The sequence below is a fragment of the Heterobasidion irregulare genome (assembly GCF_000320585.1).
Source record: "Heterobasidion irregulare TC 32-1 unplaced genomic scaffold scaffold_10, whole genome shotgun sequence".
NCBI lineage: Eukaryota > Fungi > Basidiomycota > Agaricomycetes > Russulales > Bondarzewiaceae > Heterobasidion > Heterobasidion irregulare.
The window spans coordinates 1,164,741-1,189,032 of record NW_009258206.1 but is presented as its reverse complement, the minus strand read 5'-3'; the positions used below and the strand labels follow the sequence as shown (position 1 = coordinate 1,189,032).

Sequence of the window (24,292 nt, the reverse complement as noted above, 5' to 3'; positions counted from 1 at the left end):
TCTCATACCTCCATGAATATCCCCAGCGACACCCCCGGTGATTCTCGAGCTCCCAAACATCACCATGGGGAGCTTGAAGCAGAGCCGCTTGTCAATCATCCTACTCGATACTACAAAGACGGAAATTTTATATTTCAATGCGGCCAGACACTCTTCTGCGTCCACCGCACCGTCGTCACCAAGGTCTCGACTGTGTTTAAGGAGATGCTCGCACTCGATCGCATTCATGAGACCATCCGTGGTTGCACGCTTCTCAAAATTGACGACAACGAAAGCGACATGGTGTCGTTTCTCAACGCGTTGTATGGTGAACGGTACATTGGGCTGCGGATGACCTCTGCAAATTTCCCTCTATCCAGCGTCCTCCGTCTCGCGCACAAGTACCGTGTCGCACACATGAAAACCGAATTTATTGTGGCTCTGCATGCTGCTTGGCCATCTAACCTCCCTCAGCACCTGCAATTCACACATGACCTCGCTGCATGCTGCGCTTTGCAGTCGTATATTCAAGACCTGCCCATCGACCTATCCAAGGTCATAGACCCGGAGGTCGATACAAACACCACAACAAACGTGCCCGTCCACCCGGCCGCGGTAATCGCGCTTCTGCGTGCCATCAACTACGATGACCAAGGGTTACTCATGGCACCCTTTACGACGTCAGTCGCTGCATCCTTCAACTCAGCAGCGGTGTATATACCAACCATCCTCTTTCCTGCCTTGCGCCCGCCGATATTGAGCGGTTCGTGATTGGCCTCGCGCGTCTCCGGATGACCCAGGCCCAAATGTACACCTCACCGATGCTCGTTGCTGTCCCCGAGCACTGGGGGACATGCCATTTGTATATCCGTGCGTTTTGGACACACACGGCTCAGCCACTGCTGCTGCTTCCAGCGGGCCTCATGTCGCAGCCGGTCGAGGATTTGGAGACTGTGAGGCAGATGGTGCGGTCGGCCACGACAGAGTCGGGTTTTCCTTGGAGCGTGTGTTCGGCGTGTCGCACGGAGGTGCTGCAGCACGTAGAGCGGCAGCAGGCAGAACTGTGGCGCTTGATGCCTATGTTTTTTGCCCTCGAGTAAGGTTGACGAAAGTGTTCTATCTTGTTAAATGAGCCGCTTTGTTGTATAGTCTCTTTGCCCTGCTGTCGTTTTGTTTTGGTTCCGTGCTCACAATCTGCTGCTCTCTACATAGATCTGGTCTCGTGAACGCCTGTACGTCTCTTCGTATCTATGGATCAGCCAGATTTATCTCTTCTTTTTCCACCATGTACAGTGCTTCGAGATATCTTCTCTGGCTTCCCACTGCGATGCAGACTGTGATCTGAGCTCTTGTAAAATACATGTTTTTTTGCGGCTTGCGCAGGGGACCGCTGATACTTAGAAGGTTCAACGTCTGCGCACCCCCAGTCATACATTTGGCCAAGGGTCTCCTACTGTAAGACGACATCGCTTCAGCACAGCAGAGAGCCTGCTAGAGCTGCCATACACGCAAGGACTCAATCAAAAAAGCCTTGGCCTCAGGGAACACAGCGAACTCGAGCATGATATAGATAGCCGAATGTGAGAGTGCTGGGATGTACATGGACAACAACGATCAGAGCATATATGAGAGCAGACTTGACGATCAGTGGACGATAGATGATATACTTGGTATGATATTACGCAGCCGGGGACGGGCCAGCATGGTTCAGGGCCGCGAGCTGCTGCCGGAGAAGGGCAACCTCATCGTTCAGCAGAGCCCTTGCCGCCGCCTCCGCCTCTGCCGCCGCCTCTGCCGCCACCGCCCTTGCGTCGGCTGCCTTCGCTGCCGCTGCCGCTGCCGTCGCCGCCGCTTCCGCCGCCTCCGCCGCCGCTTCCGCTGCCTTCGCCGTCGCTTCCGCCGCCTCCGCCGCCGCTTCCGCTGCCTTCGCCGTCGCTTCGGCCTCCACCCTCGCTGCGGCCTCTTCCTTTGCGGCGGCTTCGGCCTCCACCCTTGCCGCTGCCTCTTCCTTTGCGGCGGCTTCGGCCTCCACCCTCGCCGCTTCCGCCCTCTCCCTCGCTGCTGCCTCTTCCTTTGCAGCGGCTTCGGCCTCCACCCTCGCTGCTGCCTCTTCCTTTGCGGCGGCTTCCGCCCTCTCCCTCGCCGCTGCCTCCTCCTCCGCCTTTGCAATGGCCGCTCGCGCCTCCTCCTGCGACCTCACCCACTTGGCGGCGGGGTGATCCTCCCGGGCCCTCTCGTCCAACAGCGCGGCAAGTTGCTTCTCGAACTCAGACTTAATCTTGCCCAGCGGCGGCTCAGGGGGCTGGATGGTGAAGATAGTGAGGAAGCGCCCACGCTCGTCCTTGAGGTTGTCGACATTGAACTCGACCTCCTTGCCGTCCTCGTTGCCAAGGCCGATGAGGCGCTCGCGGAAGAAATCGTAGATCACGGCCGCATACCAATAGCACTGACGCGAGAGGAGCGCGTAGTCGGGAGCGTATTCTTGGAGCGCAAGCAGCAACGCAGCGAGGTCGTAGTCGGTGAAGCGCTTATTAAACGTGAGCTTGCGGCAGTGCTCATACGGGTGGCGGGCGTGGCGGTCGATTTTGCTGACGGGCGCGCCATTCGGGGGGATGATGATGCGGTCGAAGGCGGGCGGCGTAAGGGAAGAGGACGAGGACGAGGCCACGGAGCTGGGGGACAAGCTGAGGCGGGAGGAGGACGATGATTGGAAGAAGGCGGAAAAGCGGCTGCCGTTCTCGCGGGAGAGGTCGGCGCCGGGGCGGATCTTGTCTTTGGGGAGCAGGCTGGTGTCGATCGTGCGCTCGACGATGATGGGCACGGTGAGCGGGGGAGCGTCTAGAACGGGGTACTCGAAATGGATGATGAGAAACTCGTGGAAGACGCCGCGCTTCCGCTTGCAGTGTTCTATGCTGGCGATGCGCGGACGTTCCTCTGAGGGGGTGGGGGTGAAGAGGACGAACCCCGCCCATCCAGTCACGTTGTAGGCGGATTCTTCCTTGGGAAAGTAGAGGACATCGTTGGGGGCGGACATGGCTCTATGTGAGGGGGAAAGACAAGGGAATGCGCTGGAGAGTAGGTCGCGCAGAGCGGCTGATAAGTGGTGCATAGTGGCAGAGAGACTTGAAGGGCTATGGGCAGTGGGCATGTCCGCGTGCAACCAGCGAGGAGATGGGCGTCTAAGGGATTTGGTATTCGACAACCCCACATGCACGTGTATCTGCGCACATCAGTGAAACAGTCAGCGACATTCCGGAAGATTGAAGTTGCATGAGGCCTACTATCGTACTTGTGTGTGTCGAAGATGAAAGCTTGTCGAATAGCAGTGACGCGACGTTAGCGAAGACGCTGTCACGTGATCAGGAAACCCTTCCCCTCGCTAGCGACAGGTTCGACGAGCATGGCCTCCATCGATACACCCTCTGACCGCGAACGCCCGCGCACCGAGCTCGATGCCGAGCTGCTCATAAATCACCCAGCGCTTTACTTCGATGACGGAGACGTCATCTTACAGTGCGGCAAGACCCTCTTCCGCGTCCACCGCAGCATCCTCCTCAAGCACTCCACCTTATTTCAGGAGATGCTCGCCCCCGCGCGTGACACCCTGCGCGATTGTACGTTGCTCAAGGTCGTCGACGACAAGGACGATATGGAGGCTTTTTGAACACAATATACGATGGTTTGTGCGTAAACCCATTTGCGGCCTCGCCACTCAAAATCTCCTCATCCATTGTTCACTCGCCTGGTCCTTCTCTTCTCCCTGCTCCTCTGTCAGCACTATCGATGCTTCCCACATCACCATCGAGAACTTTCCGACACTCTCCGGTATCCTCCGCCTCGCGTACAAATATCGCGTCGCGCGCAGCCTGGCCCTCTGCCCTGGATAAGCATCTCGCGCACGCACGCGCACCACGCTGCGCGCTTCGCAGCCGCACACCGAGGATCTGATCGTGCACCCCGCCGCAGTGATTGCGCTCCTCCGCTCCATCAACTACGCCGACAACGCCCTGCTCTCCGCGCTTTTCTACGACCTCAACCGCCGCACGCAGCAGCTCGGCGGTGCCTACGGGCATCATCTCGCCTCGCTCTCGGAGGCCGACATCGGGCGCCTCGTGCTCGGCGGCTGACGGCTCCCCTTCGCGCACGCCAATCTCATCATCGCGGGGCCGACCCTGACCGCCAACCCTTTGCACCAGATGTCCTGCCACGCGCTCGTCTCGGGGTTTTGGCACTCGCCCGCGGGACAGCGGTGCCTGCTGAACATGCAGGACCTGATATCGCAGCCCGTGGAGAATTGGGAGCTCGTGAAGGGGCAGGTGCAGGGCACGCTCGCGCTGCCGGGTCTCAGTCTGACCGGCCTGTGTTCCACATGTCGCGCGGAGATGGTCAAATATGTGGGGCAACAGCAGGCGACATTGTGGGGATCGCTGAGCCGACACTTTGACCTCGCCGAACATTGACCGACACCACCCGCGCAGACCGGAATCTCAATTCCTGCTGATTATTTATCGCTTTGTCCCCGTAAGTCTGTGCTGTATTGTTGGTGTAGCGCTGCTTAATTCTCGCTTTCATGTCTGCTATCACGGAATGCTTTCATGTCCTATCCTACGGAATACAACATGCCGTACAATATATATTAAAACTATTGTCGTTCAAGATTCGGACAACAGTAAGACATCGATTTTTCGGACATCGATCCCGACGATCATGAGCTTATTATCTTAGAGAAGGCGTTAAGGATTGAGCCTGGTGAGGTTATCACCCTATGAGCTGGCCCATGCCCATAAGAGATCGCATAGCGTCTTGGGTATCAGGAACGACACATAATACGTGCACGAGTTGACTCCCATACTGCTCCGCCGCTAGAGAGCCGGGCTTGTACTTGACTACGATCGGTGCGCCCAAGGGGCTCTGCAGAGAGGGACAAAGCATCGTGAGAACAGGATGACAGAATTCTGAGCTCGGACGTACCACAATCGTAGCAGGGCTCCACACCCATCCTCGACGTCCCTGTAATTCCTCCGCCACGAGGTAATTGCGCTGAACATCATGTCGTGAGACGAGATTGAAGACAAAACACTTAGAGCAATGAGTCGGCTCACCAGGCGTTCGCAGTAATCATGGACCTCCTCCGCCAGCTACGGTGGTGAAATTAGATCATGCCAATAGGAATGTCTCTCCGAACCAAGGGTGGACGAGAACCCTCGCGCTTTCTTTGCGCTTACCGAGTGGTGGGCATCTTGACAATATACCAAGGGATGGCGACGCCGACCTTGAATGATGATGATTCAACTCAGCAAAAAGATGGTCGAACAAGCACACCGTCCAGACGCACCAGGCCCTTGTTGACCCCCCATCTCAACTACATTGCTTCTATCCCAGGGGCCGTAGACGGCCTTGTTGTTCGAGTCTCTAGTGAGACAGCGGAAGTTCTCCATATGGTTGACCCGACGCAGCGTATCCTCGGTCAGTGAGTCGAGTGACAGACAATATTACATGGTATTATTTACAAAAGGCGTCCCAACAATTCTAAGAAGCAGTCTGTTCGCAACGTCTTCTTTCAAAGGGACGACGGTGTTGAGAGAAGCTTGGAACCGCAATCAGTCTGCACGGATCGAAAAGATGCCCGATAGTCGAAGCGCCTCACAGTATATTAATTTGCGTAGCGTCTCCAAACTCCTAAAGTCCAACAGATATCCTGGATGCGGAAATGGGGCAAACTCCTTGACTGAATCGTCCGGAATGTCATCTTGACGGCGGTGATACCTTTGCGGCACGTATGGGACAAAGTCAACATATGGGACGGGATCCATTATTCAGAGGGGAGGAGATGATAAGATGAAGATGTGCTATTGGGAGGGCGTATTACCATGATGCATGTTTTTTATGATGCTGCCGGCCACAGAGGCCATGGTGACAGAGAGAAACTGCACGCACGCGCATCCTAGCGGTGATCGGTGTTGGACATTTGCCTCAGAGAAATTGGAAACTGTCAGTGTAAGGGATGGACAAACGAGTCAATTCGCAAATTGCACCGCTTGAGCTGTGGCGCCGTTCGGGTGGCCAGGCGCATCATCTAGATCATATGTGGCGGGTGCATCAGAGGAGCGGTGAAGTCATCGGTGACACACAAGCGAAGTTGAAGCCAGGTTGCCTACATGGAGCGCAAAAGTTATTTTGCAAGGACGGATTGAGAGAAAGAACGGCTACAAATATTTCTAGCAAAGTCCCAACCCTTCCAAGGTAATGTTGAGTCCCTGAGTGTCCAAACCTATGAGATGGAGAAAATCTGTATTTTGATAAACAATCGAGGTGCCTACAGAGGGACCGGTCAACAGCTCTGAAAGCAAGATTTTGAGGGAGATTTTGAGCAAGAATAAGTTCTTCCAAAGGCTTCATCCCGAGAACCGCCATCAAGGTGACTGAACACTATGAGACCCATACAGAGCATTGAACACCTTCGCTCCAGTCGCTCTCGGCGCTGACCAGTCATATTGAGAGGTTATATGCGAGTTCTGGTCCTCGCGACGTACCTAACCCCAGAGGGGCTGCGTGGCCTGACCTTCGTGACCTTCGCATTGCAGATCTCTGATCAACAAAGAAGGAACATGATATGCGCTTTGTACTGCCAGAAGAGATCCCAGGTACGACTTTCACCGACTGAGTATATTGAGAACCTAGCATCGGAGTTGAGCTGAGATTAGCGCAGAATAATCTGTTGTCGAGGAGCCATCCGGTCAAAACCTCGCGCGTGCGTCTTAGAGCTGGTTGCCCTAGCCATGTTGCAAAGTCAAGACGGACGGACGCGAGGTAGATGTTAGTGAGCAAAGCTTCTTCCATAGTCATTAGCGAGCGAAGTTATTCTGGGAGATGAAAGAGAGGGATTGACAGCCAAAGAGGAGCTCTAGACGTACACCGTCATGTGGGCACGGTAGAACCAGCTTGAGGCGAGCACTGAAGGACGAAAGGAGGGAGTAACAGCATAGTGATCCCGCCAGGTCCACAGTTGCAACACTTAGACCAGCTTGAAGAAGAGACGAGAAACTGAAGGGAGGCTCGCTGCCTGCCAAAGGCCCAGAACTGTTGCGAGTTTCCAAAGTCGTTGAGCTATGAGCCCTTCCCTCATTAGAACCTGCGAGGCATCTTGCTTGATGTCAAAACCTAAAGATTCGTGTGCAAACCTATTAGTATTGTTAGCTGGCCACGCACCGTGTCCTCTGATGTGATGTTCCGGATTCCAAACATCGCAAACAGTCAAGATAGTCGATGATGATAAAAGCGGAATCTCTGGAGATGTCGTCGTACACAGAGGTGCGTTCGACACACAGCAGATAGAAGGTAACTGTTTACGTGAATTCAGGTCCTATTTGCCCGACCTGGCTTATTTCCCTTTCGAGACAGTACATTCAAGTTGCAGTGCCTCGCCGCGACCTCACATCGAGTGATCTGTCGGTGAACGTTGGACTTCCTTCCAACTAGCTCGAGCTGAACATTGACCAGCACACCCAACCTCATTATCTTCGAGATCGCTCCATGGACAGCACGTTGCGACTTCCTACCGAGATCATCGCTAAGATCTTCGTCCACTGCCTCCCCCGTCTATTCGACGCCACGGATGAATTGGCTTCATTCAAGTTACGCAATGCGCCTACCCTCTTGACAACGGTCTGCAAGAGATGGCGGGATATCGCTCTGGACACTCCTCAATTATGGTCCAATATCTATATCGGGACACCCCAAGAAGCGTTCACGTCGTCTGCCAAACAGACACTTGGATCTTGGCTTGCTCGTTCTGCTCATTTTCCTCTCACCATCACCATCTATGCCATGGGTATTGGAGACTACATAGAGGCCTGCTTTGACATGCTGGTCGCTCACGCTCACCGTTGGGCGTGTGTCATCGTTCTGGACGCCACAGTCGCATTGAACTTATTATCCCGTCACCCAGACAGACAGCAGTCCATCCTATCCAGATTTCTCTTCGAACAATGCGTTAAAGATATAAAACCGAGCGAAATAGATTCTCTTTCGGACCTCTTATGCCATGCCCCTCGACTTCGGGAAGTAGTCATGCGCTTCACATCGACACAGTGGACGTTACCTTGGACCAATTTGACGCACCTTTCGCTGCGTCCATATCATCCCGCCAGCATTCCTGACACGGTCGATATGTTATCGCGGTGCAGTAACCTCACCTCTCTGCATCTCAATTTTGCAGATTCACGCATTGATCTCGTCTGGGACACCAAGGACGCTGTGTTCCCTCCACTAGTCATGCATCATTTGCAGTTTTTGATGATTAAAACGCATGTACGGGGGGTTTGCCAACTGCTCCTGGATGCTTTTGAATTTCGGGAGCTACAGCACCTGCTCATCCATGTTCTGATCGATTTCAGGAGGTCAGAGATATTCGTTCCGCCTCCATGGCCGGCACTCCGCCGTGTGCTTTCACACAGCACCCATTCGATGGAGATATTCGACCTCCATCTCTTCGACTGGAAATGTGATGACGACCTGGCTGACATTCTCGCCACCCTGCCAAACCTCACTTCGATCTCAACCTGCCTAGTCTCTGACGTCCTGATGGACCGCCTCACGTTAAAGTTTTCCCCTGACGGACGCTTGATATCCGGCCAGAATCTGAAGTTGCGAGAGCTGGAGATCGGACAGAAGTACAATGATGACATCTGGAAGGACGACGGTGTGAATCCGGAGGCATCGCACACGAATTTCGTGGACATGGCCGAATCGCGCGTCTCGCTGCCCGCGAATGCAGTCGACGCCGATGGCGGTGCGATCACTCGGCTCAGGACGCTCCGATTCGGCGGGAAGAAGATGGAGGTCATGGAGAGTGAGGCACCCGCCGAATGCGCACGGATGAGAGCGCTGGAGGACCAAGGATTGTCGTTTGTCGTTATGCCGCATGACCGTCTTTTGTCCCTGCATTAGCTGACTTTTCACTGGAATTTTCTGTGATTTGCAGCTATATCTTGAAAGTCGATGGCCTCGGACACGACATCATTTTGTGTAACGAAATTCCTGTTCGGTAGTTTTTCTGATGATACTCAACTCTCACGCACCGTCTGTACCTATGTGGTTGTGCTTCGAAGCTTTCGTATGATGACCTCCTGACTCGTGTATTAGTCCGCTTGTGTAGGTTTATGTGACAATCCAGACGTACTGCCAGCATCGTTACTCGTTATGGGAGAGACACGGCCTAGAAAGCAGGTCATGAGATGATGAACGTCGTCGGCGACGGCTTCGGCCGAGCGAGACGCAGCAGCGTGAGCCGCCGGGACGCCGAAGGAAGGGCCCAATCGCCAGCGAGGAGCCTGCTCTCTATCTACAACCTCCTCGTCGCCGCCGTCGTCGCCATCGTTGTGCAGGCCGCACCGTGCAAGGCCCCCCTCTCCGGCGAGCTTACCTGTATCATTTTTTTCACATGATGCTCTCCCGCATGGTCGTCCGCCTGCCCCGCGGACGGACCGCCTTGGTTCCGCCCTGCCATATCCGCCGCCAGCAGCAAATTCTGCGGAGAGGATTTGCGTCCAGTTTCATCTCAATGCGTGAGTGGTATTTTTTTGTGCTGTCTGTGGGAGTGCGGTTGGACGGCGCTGACCAGCTTTGGATCGACGGTTTCGTTTGCCTGTCTGCGGCGCTCCGGCACTCGGTGCTTTGCCCCGTTTCCTTGCTTCTGCGGGCGGGTTCGCGTATTTGCGGGAATGGGGCTGCAGACCACACTATTCCCTCAGACCACAAGATCGTGGTGAAGAACCCCGTCGTCGAGCTCGATGGCGACGAGATGACGCGCATCATCTGGAAGAAAATCCGCGAGGAGGTGCGTCGTCCCCTGTTTCTCCTTTGGCCCGCCCTAGAAAGCTCAGCAAACGCCGCATCGCAGCTCATCCTTCCTTATCTCCAACTGGACATCAAATACTTTGACCTCGGTCTAGAGGCCCGCGACGCCGTGAGCCCCCGTCACCTCCTCCCCCCCCTCTGTCCACAGGGCTGCCGTGCTAACGCCCCCGCGGGCAGACAAACGACCAGATCACGATCGACTCCGCCAACGCGATCCTCGAACACAAAGTCGGCATCAAATGCGCGACGATCACGCCCGACGAGGCGCGCGTGGAAGAGTTCAAGCTCAAGCAGATGTGGCGGAGCCCGAACGGGACCGTCAGTGCGCTCCCCGCCTCGTTCCCCGCTCCCGTCGCTGAGGCCCCCGCAGATCCGCAACATCCTCGGCGGCACCGTCTTCCGCGAGCCGATCATCCTCGAGCGCATCCCGCGGCCGATACCGGGCTGGGTGAACCCCATCGTGATCGGGCGGCACGCGTTCGGCGACCAGTACCGCTCGACGGACTTCGTCGCGCCGGGCCCGGGGAAGCTGCAGCTCGTGTACACGCCCGCGGACGGCGCGGCGCCGACGACGCTCGACGTGTATGACTTCCAGGGCAGGGGCGTGGCGATGGCGATGTACAACACTGACGAGGTGCGCGCCGTTCCGTTCCGCTCGATGCTCGATGTGTGTGTGCGACTGAACGTCGGCGGGCTAGTCGATCACGGGCTTTGCGCACTCGTCGTTTAAAATGGCGCTGGCGAAGAAGATGCCCCTCGTGCGGTCCTTTCTCTTCTTCCCCCGCGAGACCCGTTGCTCAGGTGTGAGGCGCTGCAGTTCATGTCGACGAAGAACACGATCCTCAAGAAATACGACGGCCGCTTCAAAGACATCTTCCAGGAGATCTACGAGTCGTGCGTCGCCCCTCGCCCTCTCCCTCTCCCTCTCCCCCTCGTCGCGTGTTGACCCCCCGCCCCGGGCCCCCAGGCAATACAAGCCGCAGTTCGAGGCCGCGGGGATCTACTACGAGCACCGCCTGATCGACGACATGGTCGCGCAGGCGATCAAGTCCTCCGGCGGGTTCGTCTGGGCGACGAAGAACTACGACGGCGACGTGCAGTCGGACATCCTCGCGCAGGGCTTCGGCAGCCTCGGGATGATGACGAGCGAGCTCATCACCCCCGACGGGCAGGTCATCGAGAGCGAGGCCGCGCACGGTGCGTCCCGCGTCCCCCGCGCTCCCCTCCCCTGAACACGCTCACCGATGTTTTCGCGCGCAGGCACGGTCACGCGGCACTACCGCGAGTACCAGAAGGGCAACGAGACGTCGACGAACCCGGTCGCGTCCATCTTCGCGTGGACGCGCGGGCTGCTGCACCGCGCGAAGCTCGACGCGAACCCCGAGCTCGCCGCGTTCGCGCGCGACCTCGAGGCGGCGTGCGTCGAGGTGATCGACGCGGACGGCGTGATGACCAAGGACCTCGCGCTCGCGATCCACGGCAAGGCGATGCGCCGCGAGCACTGGGTCGTGACCGACGTGTACATGGACGCCGTCAAGGTGCGTGGCCCCCCGTCTACCGTCTACCGTCTACCCCGCCGCGATAGACCCTCCGTTGACGATTTTTCCTCCGCAGGCGAAGCTGGATCAGAAGCTCGCGGCGAGGGCGGAGAAGGCGTAGGCGTGCGCGGCGGTGTATCGTTATCTCTTCATTGTAGCGACGGGTGTATCTTCAATCGTACAGCCATCTATCAAGCCACCGTAAGAACCATACATGCAAGAAACCCTAAGCTAAATTCGACCCAGAAAAGACCCTTTTGTGAGTCGCAAAAAACGCAGGTGGCAGTGGCACCGCCGCTCCGCCCATCAAATCGCACCTCCACACAGCGGACAAAAAAGCGCCACGAAGTAAAGCCCGGGGCCCCCGCCGTCGGCGTCCGCGAGCAGGCCCTCGACGTCGGTGCAGTCCATGCGCTCCATCCACCCGTCGAGGGCGGTGGCGGCCGCGCGGAGCTCCGCGGGCGTGCGCGCGCGGAGGCACGCGTAGACGAGGCGGCGGGCGGCGGCGATGGGCTGCGCGTTGCCGACGAGGCCGTAGGGCGGGACGCCCTTGAGCATCTGCTGCGCGGCGGCCTCGCGTAGTTTGGCGGGGAGCGCGGCGAGCGTCCACGGCGGGGGCGCGCGTGAGGGAGAGGAGGCGTGCGGTGGCGGCGGCGGCGGCGGCGGCGGCGGCGGCGGGAGGGGGAAGGGGGCGTCGGAGTCTGGGTCTGAGCGCAGGAGGTTGAAGGCGTGCGATTCGACGGAGACGTGGACGGAGTGCGCGGCGGTGTGTTCGAGGCAGTCGCGGTGGAACCAGCGGCGGCAGGCGGGTTTGGGGCAGAAGTGCATGGGGCGGGCGTCGTCGGGGTCGTAGACGGTGTTGCAGGCGGGGGGTGCAGGAGGCCCAGGTCTTTGAGTTTTGGCTGGCGCGGCGGCGGGTGGGGTTTGCGAGGGTGGTTAGGTCGATGGGGAGCGGCGGGGGAGAGGGCGGGGGCGGGGACTCACGGTTGCGCGTTTGGAGAAGCGGGAGTAGGCGCGGCGGACGTAGAATTCGCCGTCGGCGATCGGGGGCTGCGCGATGTCTTCCTCGTGGTACTCCACGACCTTCGCGGGGCCTTCGACACAAGACGCCGTCGTCAGTCGTCGTTCGTGAGCGAGCGAGCGAGGGCGGCGCAGGACGCACCGTTGAAGGAGGTGTGCGCGACGTAGTCGTAGTCGGATTCGTCGGCGCGCAGGCGCTCGTAGCGGCCGCAGCTCGCGAGGATGTTGGCGGGGCTTTTGGGCGTGGTCGGCGTCAGCGCTAGCTCGCCTGGATGTACGGCGGCTGGAGAAGTCTCCGTTGAGCCGTGGCGAACTCACTCGATGTCGGTGTCGTTGGCGACGTCGGCGCCGGAGTAGTACCACTGGACCTTGGCCCAGACCTATGGGCGCCCGAGACGCGCGGTGAACACACACGGAGAGAGAGAGAGAAGGCGGGGCAGCAGGACGGGGAGAGTGGGCGGATGCTTACCCCGGGGTCGTCCACGGGGCGCGCGAGGGGCCGGCGGCGGGCGAGCTCGAGGATGCGGCCGACCCAGAGCTCGTGGGTGAAGTGGGAGGACGTCGTGGACATGCCCTGGCCGAGGATGAGGACGCTGCGATGGCGGCGGGGCGCGGCGCGGCGCGGGTGGGTCCGAGACGGTGAGCGGCGGGCGGGTGGCTGCGAGGGTCGGGTGCGACGTGCTTACTCGGTGCCGACGCGGAGGCGGAAGGGCGGGCTGCCGACTGGGCGAGGGTCAGCGCGGGGTGTAGTGGGCAGGGAGGAAATGCGGGGCGGGGACGGGACGCGACGGGACGCGACGGGACTCACCGTCGCAGTATTTCTTCTTGGTGAGGGACTCCCATTCTGCGTCTGTGGGGAGGGCGGCGAGCTCTGGGTCTGCGCGCGCCGCCTGCTTAGCCTTGGATTTCTTCTTGCGCGTGAGGCGGGGTTTCGCGCGCGGCATCTTGGGACTGGCGAGCGAGCGAGGATGATGTGGGATGTGTTGTTGGCGCGCGACGGCGACGGCGATGGCGACGGCGGGGTTGTCGTGGTGTTGAGGACAGAGAGGACGAGGGAGCGGGTGGGCTGGGTCGCAGAACCGCGGCCCAATTAGGCAGCTTGCATGGCCGCAGTCCTCCGTCCATAACACACGCGGCGACCATCGATTCCCCTCTTCCTCCTCTCCCCCGTCCATCTGCGTCCCTCATCTCTCTCTGCACGCCCATCTGTGGCGAACTCGACCCAGCACTAGCTACTCAACCTTACCCTCTGCCTGCACAACTCAGGAGTAGCGACCCTCGCAACAGGAGTCCTTCTCTGCGCCTGAACCCGCAACGACGATGTTTCTGCTATACTTCACTTCTCGGATCGTCAGGTGCGCTCCTCGACGCCCGTGCTGGCGCGGTGCAATGGGTCCGGGCTGACGATCGCGCGCCGCCGCGCACGCTCTAGCTCGGTCGTCGCCTTCCTCTATCCGGGCTACGCGTCGTACAAGACGCTCTCCCAGCGCCCCGCGTCGGAGGAGGACCTCGAGCGCTGGCTGATGTACTGGTCTGTCCTCGGCTGCATCGTCGGCGTCGAATACGTCGCCGAGTGGCTCGTCTCCTGGTGAGTCCTCGCCCGCCCTCGTCTTCGTTCTCGCCCTCGTCCTCGCTGACAAACGCCATCGACGACGATCCCTCCCTCCTTCCATTCCATTCCACTCCATTCCACTCCATCCCCCAACCATACCACACCATACTCCGCCCCGCCCCGCCCCGCCCCGCCCCGCCCCACCCATCGCCCGCAGGATCCCATTCTACTTCCCCCTCAAGACGCTCTTCCTCCTCTACCTCGCCCTCCCCCAGACCCGCGGCTCCTCCTACCTCTACCGCGCCCACCTCCACCCCTTCCTCGCAGCACACGAGCCCCAAATAGACGCCGCCGTCGCCTCCCTCCGCACACGCGTCTACGCCTTCGTGCACGCCCGCGCGCGCGCGCTCTGGGACGCCGTCTCCGCCGCCGCCTCGAGCTCTGCCGCCGCGGACCTGGCGGATCCTGTGGGATCGGGATCGGGGTCGGGCGCGGGCGCGGGGGGCACAGCGGCGCCGCCGCCGTCGCTGGGGGACCCCGTGTCGGGCCCGGTCGCGATGCTCGGCGGGCTCTGGCGCACGTACGGCCCCGCGATCGTCGCGACGGGCGCGGCGATGCTGCGGCAGGGCGCCGCGGCGTCTGCCGGCGACAGCGAGCGCGCGCTCGGCGAGGGGCGCCGCGCAGCGTCGGGGTCTGGATCGGCGTCTGGGGCTGGCGCGGACGCGGCGGAGCGGGAGAGGAAGCGGCGGCGGCTGGAGGCGGAGCTGGCGGCGCTGGGGGTGGAGGGGTACGATGTGGGCGGGGAGAGCGCGGTGGCGAGCGCGGAGGGCTCGCCGGTGCGCGTGCGCGGGTTCGAGGCGGAGCTGCGGGAGCGGGGCAGCAGCAGCGGCGGGAGCGCGAGCGGCGCGGCGGCGCGGTTCGAGGAGGTGGAGGTGCCGAGCGACGGGGAGGAGGCGCCCGTGCCCGCGCCCACGCCGGCTGCGCAGAGGCGGGGGAGCTGGTTCGGCTGGGGGCAGGCGCAGGGGCAGGCGTACGAGCGCGTCAAGACCGATTAGCTCTGATCAGTCGTCAGTGGCCGCCGCCGTCCGAACTTCGTGTTGCTGCATCTGTCCTTCCTTCCTTTTTCTTACTTCTGTTTCTTTCGCCACTCTGCTTGTATAGTAATCATTTTTCGTCGGGGGCACGCGCGCGCGCGCTCTTGTTCGGGCTTCATGTGAGACACGCCCGCGCCCGCGCACACGCACGCGCCGATACCGGGCTATCAGGATTCAGGACGCCGGATAGGGGTACAGTAGGGTCGTCTGCCCCCAGCAGCCTACAGGACCCAAACCCGTCGTCCGGCGGACGGAGGGATACTATTAGTGCGATACTTGTCGTTGCCCGCGTACACCCGCGCTGCCGCTGCGGTATTACAGCAGGCCATCCACAGTGACTCGGCTTGATCATCGTCAATTTGATGCTGTATCATGCAGCAGCCCCGAATCGGCTCGCGACGTCCCCACGCCCGCCCACGCTGCCACACGCCCCACGCCCCGCGCCCCACGCCCCACGTCCCACGCCCCACGCCGTGCCCCCGAAGATTTAGAGTGCAATGAGACCGCCTTCGGGTCCGGACGGCGGCAAGCATGTGGACAGCCTCGCCAGATCGGGCGGCTGCTGAACGCTTGGAGCTTGGTGCTTTTTCGAGGCAAAGCGAAGCTTGTTTTGGGAATGGGCTCGCTTGGCCTGCTCGCTTGGGCTGCTCGCTTGTTTGTTTGTTTGTGTGGGGCGCTCGATCCAGATGCGAGGCTGTAGGATGTAAGACTGACGACTGTGAGTAACAACTTATGGTGCAGCGGGGGTTCGCGGCGTCGTTCGGTGCGCGAGCCAGTGCGGAGGGGGCTCGGTCTCGAGTCCTTGAATCGATCGTGCCGCAGAGACGGATCGGCGGAGGTGAGGAAAGCCGAGGAGGACCGTCGTTCAGCGTCGTTCTCGCCGATATGCCCGGCGCCGTGCGCGCGGGAAAGCCCCGCCGCGCCGGGCGGAAGCAGACGCGCAAGCTTGCCGGCGGCGGCGGCGGCGGCGGCGGGGCAACGCGGGACGCCGCCCGGTGCACTCCGGCGCCCACAGCGGCGCCGGCCCTTGTGATCGCGAGTGTGAGACCGCGCTTCGATGGCGTTCGAATCGAAGGAAGAGGCTCCTTGATGCAGCTTCGCGCCGCCAGCGCGGCGGGCGAGGCCTGGCGCAACGGGGTGGGCGGTGGCCAATGGCAGCTGGCAGCTGGCAGGGCGTGGTCAGCAGGCCGAGGCTGCGAGCCCTTGCCAGAGCGAGAGAGGAGAGAGGAGAGAGGAGAGAGGATTTTCGCCACTTCCTTCCTCCCACCATCATTTCCTTCCATCCCGCTATTGCCGTTACCCCCCTCCTTGCTTTTTCGACCACCCCGTCGCCATCGCCATCGCACATCGCACATCGCCATCACGGCCGCCAGTCGCGAACATCCCGCTCTGTGCCGCCCGCCTGCACAACGAGATCTCAACCCAAAAACACACGCTTCGTGAAACCCGGAGCGACGTGAGCTAACCGCATTAGCAGCAGGGCCTCCTGAGGACGTACGTCGACGTCGCGATGCCCGCTGGCCGCGCGCAGCTGCCGCGCTCGGATAAGGATACCACGGACCTCCGCGCGCGCGAGCAGGAGTGGAAGCGCTCGCGCGGCGCGATCTCGTGCGCCGAGTGCAGACGGTGCGTGCGCCCTCCCCCCCCCCTCCCCCCCCCTCCTCCCCCTTTTCAGCTCTTCTGGCACCCTCGCCTCGTTTGCGCTCTCCGCGTCTCATTTTTTGAAAAATCTCGGTGCTGACGCTGACGTCTGCGGACTCGCCGATGTGAACGCAGGCTGAAGCTCAAGTGCGACAAGACCGTGCCGTGCACGTCGTGCAAGCGGCGCGGCTGCGCGTCTATCTGTCCCAACGGTGCGTGCGTCCCCCTTCCCCCCGCCCCGCGCGTCTTTTTGTTTCGTTCCTGCCGTGCTATGTTTGTGTGTGCGCGTGCGCGTCGCTTCGGCAGGCTTCGGCGGGTTTCCAGAGCGGGCAGGCAGGCAGGGTCTCGAGGGCGATCTTGGCGGACGACAGACGACGGGTGGTGCCCGGGCGTGGGATTTTGTGCATCCGGATGCGGGGCTGCCTGTGCTGGATCTGGCAGGGCGCAGGGAAGGCGGCGATGGCTGGGCGCTTGACGCGGGGTGTTTTTCTGGGGAGAGACGCGTCGAGGGCGAGGATCGGGGACGGAAGGGGGACGGGGCCGGGCCGGGGACGGGGGCAGGGGCGGGGGGCGACAGGAGACGTGTGTGCGGATCCCGATTGCCGGCGGCAGGCTTGAGGCTCGCGCGACTCGCGTCTGGGAGAGCTCGCCGCGTCTGGCGCTCGTCCTATGATATGCGCATATACCCGCTCATTATCGTCGCTCGTCGCCAGCCTCTCATTGACAATTCTCTTTGCAGGCAGCCTCGTCACAGGCCAAGGCACACGGTGAGCTGCCCTCGTCTCCCCTCCCGGCTCCCCCCCACCAACCCCTATCACCCGCGCTGCCCAGATTCGTCCTCGCCGACACCGACCGCCTGCACTCAAAAATAACAGACATGTCCGACCGCATCCGCCAGCTGGAGGACGCCCTCGCGCTCTCGCACTTTCACGTCACCCGCGAGCAGCACCCGCTGTTGCGCCGCGACCTCATGAAAATCAAGTCGATTATAGACCTCCACGTTGCGGCCGGAGGCGACGCGGTACAAGACTTGGATCGTCCAGAGGCCGAAAAAACGCATGAGGAGGCCGACGAGAGCACGGCGCTCGATATTTTTGGGACGCTCGCGCTGCACGACGATGGCGGCTCGACGTTCTATGGCCGGTCCGCGGGCCAGGAGGTGCGTCGTTGATGTTCTCACAGCTACCCCTTTGCTCAATCAAGTCACTCGCCGTGCGACCTCGTCGTTATGCAGTCGTTGCTCTTAGTAAGCGTAAACTTCCTTTTTTTGTCCCCTTGCTCTCAATGTTAACTTTGAACAGGGTGAGAACGAATCGCCGGAAAGCCCAAATCATGATCCCTCGCGGCCGTCGACGGCCGTCACTAGCGCGGGCTCGCCCTCCGACCTCCCCTACACGATCCAGGAGATCTCCAACGCGTTCCCAGACGCGTCGATCCGCCTCCCTCAATACGCCCTCGAAGCCTATCTCCCGCCCTGGCCCCGCGCCTCGGAGCTCTGCGCTTATTACCTCGAACAGGCGCCCTGGTTCTTCGGCGCCGTAAAACCCAGGCAACTGTACGAAGAGCTCCTCCCGCTGTTCTACCCGCAGGCCACGTCCCCGCCGAATGCGCCGCTCGGCACGCCGCCCCCCGCGCCGGGCCCACACGAGCTCGCGCTGATGTTCGCGATCTACTGCTTTGGCGCGCTCGTGGACGAGCAGCTGCCGCCTGCGCCGGGGAACGCGGAGGCGGATCGGTACTACATGCTGACGAGGGCGGCGCTCGCGCTCCAGCCGGTAATGGACCGCGCGCCGAGCGTGAGCACGGTGCAGGCTTTGAGCTTGATGGCTATCTATCAGGGCTTGGTCGCGAACGAGCACAGTATTGAGAGCACTTGGGCGTTGATGGGGATGGCGTCGAAGTTGGCACAGAGCGTGAGTGGCGGGTGTGCTTCTTTCGGGTGACGAGGACGCTCACTTATTCGTTCGTTCGGACTGGGACTGGGACTGTTTGGCATCTAGATCGGGTTGCGTGAGTGATCCAGGCGTGTCTGCGCGTTCGTTTGAAGGCTGTCTTTTTCTCACGGTTCTCCCTCGTAGATCGCGATTGTGCACGATGGAAGCTGTCCCCCGCCGAGGTGCAGAAGCGTCGGGCGCTGTTTTGGGAGCTGTTCATCACGGACTGTTGGCAGGTGCGTCGGATCGCCGTGCGAGAGGCTGTCATGAGCGTAGTATCAAGCGATGCTGATAATCGGGTTGCAATCAGAGCCTCGCCACGGGACGGCTGCCGACGTTCTCGATCCCGTTCGTGGACTGTGAGCTGCCGCAGGATGCGGACCAGACTATGGCCGCTGACGGGACGCCGCAGGCTTCTTGTACGTGTTCCTTCCACCGTCTTTGGATTCCCTCCCCGCCACAAGGCGCTGACCGGTTCCGGCTGAAAACCCCGCGCGCGTATAGTCCCGTATTGGAAGGCGCAGTTCGGCAAGCTGTGCGTGTCGGAGGTCGTGCAGGGCATCTTGACGGCGCGCGCGCCCAAGTACTCCATCATTGTCGAGCTCGACCGCAAGGTGCGCGACCTCGAGCTGCCGCGATACGCGGTCGACCCGCCCGTGCCGGGCTGCGGCTTGAACGTGACGATGCAGCACTACATGCCAACGAACTACCGGCACCTCAGTGAGCAGACCCAGTTCTTTTGGTCTTCCGGCTGCGGCGTGGCTGACTCGCGAGCGCGTGTTCCCGCAGCGCTGCTGTACATCCACCGGGCGTTCTTCGCGCAGGGCCTGTGCGACCAGCCGCAAGACCCGCTAAGGAGCCCGTACGCGCCGTCGATACTGGCGGGGTACCGCAGCGCGTGCGAGCTGCTGGCGTCGCTTGGGGAGCAGTTTGCGCTGTTCCCGGTGCAGATCGCAAGGTTTTGGGTGCTGTGGACACATGCGTTTTCTGCTACGGTGAGTAGGCTAGGCGACGGGGGAAAGAACGACGCTCGATGCTGATGCGAGTTGGGCGCTGGGGCGACAGGTCATGCTCGCGCTGATCCCCGTGCGTGCGCCGCAATCGAAGATGGCGCACACGGCCCTGATGGAGCTGAAGGGCGCGTGCGAGCTGTTCGAGAGGGCGTCGGTGCACGGCGGGCGGGCGGTGAAAATGCTGGTGAGCGCGCGTCCCTCTCGCCGATTCTGAGTCTTGTCTCGCGCCCTGTTGTCCGTCCTGCTCACCCGCCCCCGCGCAGCCGATCGTGCGGCGGCACCTGCAAAAGGCGGCGCACAGCTTCAACGTCGCGCGCGTGGCGGTCGCGCGCGAGCCGTTTGGGTTCGCGCCCGTCGCCACTGCGCGGGGGGACGAGTTTTCGGTGTTTTCGGGCGTGACGAATACGGTGGCGGCGCGCTCGAGCGCGAGCGCGAGGACGCAGCAGCAGCAGCAGCAGCAGCAGGAGATGCTCATGATGCATGCGGCGGGGTATGGGTCGCAGCAGGAGGATGGTCCGCTCTCTGGGTCGTCGATCGGGGCGTCGCCGCCGGATTTGGGTGCTCAGAGTGGGTCGGTCGCGCAGCAGCAGCAGCAGCAACAGCAACAGATGCCTCCCCCAAGCCATATACCCAGGCATGGGCAATATTCCGCCCACGAAAGCGGGAGGGGGCACGTCCCGCCAGAACACCGGATACAGGCGCAGACGCAAGAGCAAGAGCAAATGCAAGAGACGTGGGACGGCGCGCACGCGACGCTCGTCGACCAGTATCAGGCGTTCGACGGCGCGCTGGATGCGCAGATCAGCAGCAACAATGGGTGGCAGCTTGGGTACAGCGATACCAGCGGGCTTGGAGGCGGGGAGCTGGGCGGAGGCTTCGAGGCGCAGGAGCATGCTGGTTATTCGTATGCGTCGCAGCAGCACGATGTGCAGCAGCAGCAGCAGCAGCATCAGCACGATCAGCACGATCAGCAGCATCAGCACCAACAGCAGCACCAACAGCACCAGCAGCAGTACCCGCAGCAGTACAACCAGCAACAATTCGTGCAAGCATATATTCCTGTGTCGAGTGGAGTGGCGGCGCCTATGCTGCCGGCGCAGGCGCACGTACCCGTATATATTGCCACAAGCAACACTATACCCGGCCCTCCCGACATGCCTCCTCCAGCGTATCAGCCTCATCCTCCCTCCACTTCTTATCCCGTCGCGCCGCAGCAACCTCCACATCCTGCGACCACGAGCGATGGGTATGCGTATATGGGCCCCGATGGACAGGCGGTCCCGTATCCCATCCCAGACGGCCGGCCCGTGGGGTATTCTGCGGAGAGGCATCCTGCCGAGACGCCGTACCCCGCGCCCCCTTCCATGCCGTACCCGAGCTCCTATCAAAACGTCGCCGAGCACCGGGCAGCGAACAGCGGGGCCGCTGCGAATCCGGGCGCGTCGGCTGAACCCGCGGAGCGCATGCGGTGGAGCGTACCGCACACGGAGGTCGTGTTCGCGCGCCCGCGGACACCCGTGGCGCGGGACAGGACGAAGGACCGCGTGCTGCGGCAGAGCGGGGATTTGAGCCTGACGGAGGCGTGGACGGCGTTCATGTCGCAGATGGACGTGCCCGGCGTCGGGGCGGCGCCTTCTGCGGGGAGGCCAGGCCGGGAGGGGCGGTGAACGGGCGCGCCTGGAGATGGATCGGTGCTCTATTTCTGTTTCTGTTCTGTGTTTTCTCTTGGTCGATTTTCGATGTTTTGCCTCGCTTTTTTATGTCGCTATTCGCTGTCTGTGTCCGTGTCGTGTTGATGTTGAGTCACCCGCATGTTGTTGTTTCGCGCGCCTCGTAGTATCATACACTGCTAATTTTGGTTATGTATATACAGTACACGCCTGGGTGGGTGCGATGTTTGTGTTCTTTTATTGTACCTTTTAGATCTTTGTACCCCTCATTTGTAACTATCGATTAGAACAGGCAATACTATAGCACTACTACAGCGCGCATCCATTTCTTCTGCACTCGGGACGAGCCTTGCAGTGCGGTATTCGGTCGATGACGCTCAAATTTATTCAAACACAGGATATTCAACAGAGAATAGGGAGGACGAGGGTCTCGCAGCGCGATCAATCAACAGCAATCTACAGCTCAAACGCGTTTGTCTCCAGTAGGGGCGAGCAAGTCTGAGAGAGCTATTCGCGGTCCCGGTTGGCGATTCGAGGCCAGCTCGCTCTCCGTCCTGCCGTCTTTCTCGCACAAGATCTGCCAGAGGACGTCCCAGTACAGGTCGAGCGAGCTCCAGAGCGCCCTGTGCATGATGCCGAGCTCGAGCATCGTGTGGCAGAGCAGGCGGATGGACACGAGCGTCGCCAGGACCTCTTTGCGGTCGCCGCTCATCAGGTAAACGGCGATGACGCGCAGCGCGCGCTCGACGACGGACGCGAGGGAGATGCCCTCGATGTAGGGATTGAGCGCGTCCTTGAGCGCGGCGAAGGGCCCGGGGCCGAGGAGCTTGATGTAGACGACGCAGTAGTTTGGCTTGTAGAAGAAGTCGCGCAGGATGCGGACGGAGTCCGGGCTGAGGACCTCGAGGCGGACGACGGGGAGGCGGAAGAGGCGGAAGTCGGAGCGCGTGTAGAGGGAGCGGCGGGGCTCGGGCTGGGCCTCGGTCGGCGCGAGGGGCAGCGGGCTCAGCGTCGCGCGCGGGAGGGCGGGCAGGTTGGAGCAGTTGGCGAGGAAGAGGGTGTCGTGTATGGGGAGCATGTGGTGTTTCTTTCGCGGGGAAGGGTGTCCGGGAGACGGGAGCGGGAGGTACGGGATCGCGAGGACGTGCGTGGGCCGGACGGCGGCGTGCGGGATAGGCACGGTGGCGAGGATCGACGCGGGCGGGGGGCCTTCGGGGTATTCGCCGAGTTGTGTGGCAGCGCATGCCAGTCGAAGTCTGGAGGAGTAAAGTATAGGAGCGTCAAGACGGCATGAAGCCATCAGAGGTGAAATGGGGACTCGTGGCACACCTGCAGGGTCCCAGGAAAAAGTCGCCACCTTCGAGGGTAGCCGCAGCGTCCAGCAAACGGCTGACAGCGACGTCCATCCTGGTGTAATTTGTTTCTGGTTTTAGAATCCATGGTGGTGGGAAGATGTAGTGGGGAACAGGCAGATATTCTGGACCTTTACGTGCTGTGGCGTGGGTGCGTCTTCCTGTCAAATAATGACAGGCGTAGTAGTATAGGTGGGCCTTCGAATTGGGCTTGGACCTGGCCATGGCTCTGGTCGAGCGTGGAGGTCTGTTGTTTTGGACGAGGTCGGCGATATGCATAAAATGGGCAACCATGCTTGAAATTTGTCCTCGCGAATATCGAAGTGTACGTGGCCGATGAAAGGGAGATGCAACGAATATGTGGCTTAAATACGCAGCGGGCTAGCGTGGCGAGAAATTTGAGTTGATTGAGACAATAAGCCATCACACAGATGCTGGAAATTGCAGTGCCCAGATCCCAAAGCTATACAAGTGCGGCAAATTTGCTAGAAGAGCAAGCTAAGCAGATAGATGGTGGATGTGCGTGGGCATGGAAGGGACTCGTACCGACAGTGTTCTTTAGTGAAAACCTCAACCTTTTGCAAGTAAGCAAGGTGGCTAAAGTGGACTCTTCGCTCAAAACGAGGCCACAGAGGTTCGTTGACAAGTAAGTCGAAGGGAGCTAAGGGGCCTATGTTGGTGTAGAGACATCTGCGTCATGTTTTTGGCATCGCACAAGAGAGTGAGCCGCCGGCATTCGTTCTGATACAAAGACAGGAACAAGCGCGAGTTAGACAAGGTAAGGTTTGTTTGCGTTTGTGTCATCGTATACATATGCGTATAGAAGGTGTGGCCAAGTGAACAAGGATGCGCCCGTGTTATGGTCAAGAAGTCGGACGGTTGTCGTAAATTGAACACTAAGCAGATAGAAAGACCTTTGGGTCAGTGCTTGCCGCCAAGACTGTTATCAGGGTGGACAAAGTGCAGAATGATTCACGACGGCGGATGAAAGTCTTGAGATCGTGGTATTCGGATCTTGAGCCTAGACGTGGTAGTAGAGGACTCAGGTCGGAGCCCAAGGATGTCGATAAGTGCCGATAAGTCTCAATAATATTCTCTTAATTACATAGGAACTATACAAGGTAAAAAAAGTTAAAATTCATGGGAACTAGGCATAGGCTACGATCGGGAAATGCTGTGTGCAGAACCGCACTCGCAATGCGTGAGTACTATATACGGGTACTGTATAGGTCCAAAGGGACAACAAGGAAATATATGACTAGTCATAAGAACACCTCCCTGGGAATGGTGTTTACCAAAGATAGTTCTCCGCAAGATTTGTGCTGCGATGAGTCACTAGACGTATTGAGGAGGATGCGACATGTAGTCGAGAAATACGAGGCGCGAGAACAAAAGAGCACGATCGCACAGTTGTCACCCTGCCTTCACCGATTTAGTGTGAGATGGCTTGGTTAACAGATGACAAGGTAAGTCGAGCTGCGATGTCGCCAAACATCCTACCATCTTTCTCACTGAGTGCCTGCCAACAGACACTCCAGAAGGAGCTCATGTTAGACCACAACAAAGGATTCCTGACACCAAGGGTGCGCATCGTGTCGCAAAGTCCCCTTATGGACGCTAAAGTCTGTAGGATAGGCTCGC

General features: G+C 60.2%; 11 protein-coding genes across 11 annotated transcripts; 7 read left to right on the top strand and 4 right to left on the bottom strand.

Moving 5' to 3' along the window:
- Nucleotides 1-12: 12 nt before the first annotated feature.
- HETIRDRAFT_105471 (uncharacterized protein) lies at nt 13-750 on the top strand (the record flags this gene model as incomplete). Its single annotated transcript, XM_009552607.1, has 1 exon — nt 13-750. The coding sequence occupies one exon, from the start codon at nt 13-15 to the stop codon at nt 748-750; it is 738 nt and encodes a 245-aa protein (XP_009550902.1).
- A 553-nt stretch (nt 751-1,303) lies between these two features.
- Nucleotides 1,304-3,275, bottom strand: HETIRDRAFT_147890 (uncharacterized protein). The gene is made up of 3 exons (XM_009552606.1): nt 3,261-3,275; nt 2,038-3,199; nt 1,304-1,974 (listed from the first exon to the last, which is right to left on the bottom strand). Exons 2-3 carry the CDS (start codon nt 3,125-3,127, stop codon nt 1,658-1,660), a joined length of 1,407 nt encoding a protein of 468 aa, XP_009550901.1. The 5' UTR covers nt 3,128-3,199; nt 3,261-3,275; the 3' UTR covers nt 1,304-1,657.
- A 104-nt stretch (nt 3,276-3,379) lies between these two features.
- On the top strand, nt 3,380-4,439 carry HETIRDRAFT_454697 (uncharacterized protein; the record flags this gene model as incomplete). The annotated part of the gene is made up of 3 exons (XM_009552605.1): nt 3,380-3,593; nt 3,868-4,091; nt 4,176-4,439. 3 exons carry the CDS (start codon nt 3,380-3,382, stop codon nt 4,437-4,439), a joined length of 702 nt encoding a protein of 233 aa, XP_009550900.1.
- A 298-nt stretch (nt 4,440-4,737) lies between these two features.
- HETIRDRAFT_429631 (uncharacterized protein) lies at nt 4,738-5,792 on the bottom strand (the record flags this gene model as incomplete). The annotated part of the gene is made up of 7 exons (XM_009552604.1): nt 4,738-4,890; nt 4,951-5,019; nt 5,082-5,117; nt 5,205-5,251; nt 5,315-5,441; nt 5,490-5,566; nt 5,627-5,792. 7 exons carry the CDS (start codon nt 5,790-5,792, stop codon nt 4,738-4,740), a joined length of 675 nt encoding a protein of 224 aa, XP_009550899.1.
- Nucleotides 5,793-7,412: 1,620 nt separating this feature from the next.
- On the top strand, nt 7,413-9,169 carry HETIRDRAFT_388921 (uncharacterized protein). Its single transcript, XM_009552603.1, has one exon. The coding sequence runs from the start codon at nt 7,513-7,515 to the stop codon at nt 8,926-8,928; it is 1,416 nt and encodes a 471-aa protein (XP_009550898.1). The 5' UTR covers nt 7,413-7,512; the 3' UTR covers nt 8,929-9,169.
- Nucleotides 9,170-9,736: 567 nt separating this feature from the next.
- HETIRDRAFT_37241 (uncharacterized protein) lies at nt 9,737-11,585 on the top strand. Its single transcript, XM_009552175.1, has 9 exons — nt 9,737-9,817; nt 9,881-9,946; nt 10,015-10,155; nt 10,208-10,471; nt 10,536-10,595; nt 10,655-10,731; nt 10,805-11,034; nt 11,098-11,375; nt 11,452-11,585. The coding sequence occupies exons 1-9, from the start codon at nt 9,782-9,784 to the stop codon at nt 11,494-11,496; spliced, it is 1,197 nt and encodes a 398-aa protein (XP_009550470.1). The 5' UTR covers nt 9,737-9,781; the 3' UTR covers nt 11,497-11,585.
- A 96-nt stretch (nt 11,586-11,681) lies between these two features.
- On the bottom strand, nt 11,682-13,570 carry HETIRDRAFT_105477 (uncharacterized protein; the record flags this gene model as incomplete). Its single annotated transcript, XM_009552602.1, has 7 exons — nt 11,682-12,277; nt 12,356-12,469; nt 12,538-12,629; nt 12,714-12,775; nt 12,865-12,988; nt 13,082-13,118; nt 13,204-13,570. 7 exons carry the CDS (start codon nt 13,568-13,570, stop codon nt 11,682-11,684), a joined length of 1,392 nt encoding a protein of 463 aa, XP_009550897.1.
- Nucleotides 13,571-13,583: 13 nt separating this feature from the next.
- HETIRDRAFT_156552 (uncharacterized protein) lies at nt 13,584-15,151 on the top strand. The gene is made up of 3 exons (XM_009552601.1): nt 13,584-13,750; nt 13,828-13,983; nt 14,165-15,151. The coding sequence occupies exons 1-3, from the start codon at nt 13,716-13,718 to the stop codon at nt 15,000-15,002; spliced, it is 1,029 nt and encodes a 342-aa protein (XP_009550896.1). The 5' UTR covers nt 13,584-13,715; the 3' UTR covers nt 15,003-15,151.
- A 1,400-nt stretch (nt 15,152-16,551) lies between these two features.
- Nucleotides 16,552-20,681, top strand: HETIRDRAFT_327516 (uncharacterized protein; the record flags this gene model as incomplete). Its single annotated transcript, XM_009552600.1, is given in 12 exon segments — nt 16,552-16,667; nt 16,818-16,898; nt 17,426-17,449; nt 17,514-17,841; nt 17,990-18,599; nt 18,761-18,852; nt 18,927-19,035; nt 19,121-19,336; nt 19,406-19,611; nt 19,625-19,813; nt 19,893-20,142; nt 20,347-20,681. Coding segments are annotated over 12 exon segments (2,556 nt in total), but the record flags the coding sequence as incomplete, so codon positions are not given.
- A 272-nt stretch (nt 20,682-20,953) lies between these two features.
- Nucleotides 20,954-21,628, top strand: HETIRDRAFT_411603 (uncharacterized protein). Its single transcript, XM_009552599.1, has one exon. It carries the CDS (start codon nt 20,994-20,996, stop codon nt 21,294-21,296), a length of 303 nt encoding a protein of 100 aa, XP_009550894.1. The 5' UTR covers nt 20,954-20,993; the 3' UTR covers nt 21,297-21,628.
- HETIRDRAFT_152048 (uncharacterized protein) lies at nt 20,954-23,108 on the bottom strand. Its single transcript, XM_009552598.1, has 2 exons — nt 22,629-23,108; nt 20,954-22,555 (listed from the first exon to the last, which is right to left on the bottom strand). The coding sequence occupies exons 1-2, from the start codon at nt 22,943-22,945 to the stop codon at nt 21,763-21,765; spliced, it is 1,110 nt and encodes a 369-aa protein (XP_009550893.1). The 5' UTR covers nt 22,946-23,108; the 3' UTR covers nt 20,954-21,762.
- Between the last annotated feature and the right edge of the window lie 1,184 nt (nt 23,109-24,292).

Excerpts from the sequence above, each read along its gene's own strand:
- HETIRDRAFT_152048 (XM_009552598.1), bottom strand. The coding sequence starts at position 22,945 with ATGGTTGCCCATTTTATGCATATCGCCGACCTCGTCCAAAACAACAGA. Across the intron at positions 22,556-22,628 it reads TTTTTCCTGGGACCCTGCAG|ACTTCGACTGGCATGCGCTG; the intron begins GTGTGCCACGAG and ends TTACTCCTCCAG.
- HETIRDRAFT_411603 (XM_009552599.1), top strand. The coding sequence starts at position 20,994 with ATGCCGTACCCGAGCTCCTATCAAAACGTCGCCGAGCACCGGGCAGCG.
- HETIRDRAFT_147890 (XM_009552606.1), bottom strand. The coding sequence starts at position 3,127 with ATGCCCACTGCCCATAGCCCTTCAAGTCTCTCTGCCACTATGCACCAC. Across the intron at positions 1,975-2,037 it reads TGCAAAGGAAGAGGCAGCAG|CAAGGGTGGAGGCCGAAGCC; the intron begins CGAGGGAGAGGG and ends AAGAGGCAGCGG.
- HETIRDRAFT_388921 (XM_009552603.1), top strand. The coding sequence starts at position 7,513 with ATGGACAGCACGTTGCGACTTCCTACCGAGATCATCGCTAAGATCTTC.
- HETIRDRAFT_156552 (XM_009552601.1), top strand. The coding sequence starts at position 13,716 with ATGTTTCTGCTATACTTCACTTCTCGGATCGTCAG. Across the intron at positions 13,751-13,827 it reads TTCACTTCTCGGATCGTCAG|CTCGGTCGTCGCCTTCCTCT; the intron begins GTGCGCTCCTCG and ends CGCACGCTCTAG. Across the intron at positions 13,984-14,164 it reads GCCGAGTGGCTCGTCTCCTG|GATCCCATTCTACTTCCCCC; the intron begins GTGAGTCCTCGC and ends CATCGCCCGCAG.
- HETIRDRAFT_37241 (XM_009552175.1), top strand. The coding sequence starts at position 9,782 with ATGACGCGCATCATCTGGAAGAAAATCCGCGAGGAG. Across the intron at positions 9,818-9,880 it reads GGAAGAAAATCCGCGAGGAG|CTCATCCTTCCTTATCTCCA; the intron begins GTGCGTCGTCCC and ends GCCGCATCGCAG. Across the intron at positions 11,376-11,451 it reads TGTACATGGACGCCGTCAAG|GCGAAGCTGGATCAGAAGCT; the intron begins GTGCGTGGCCCC and ends TTTCCTCCGCAG.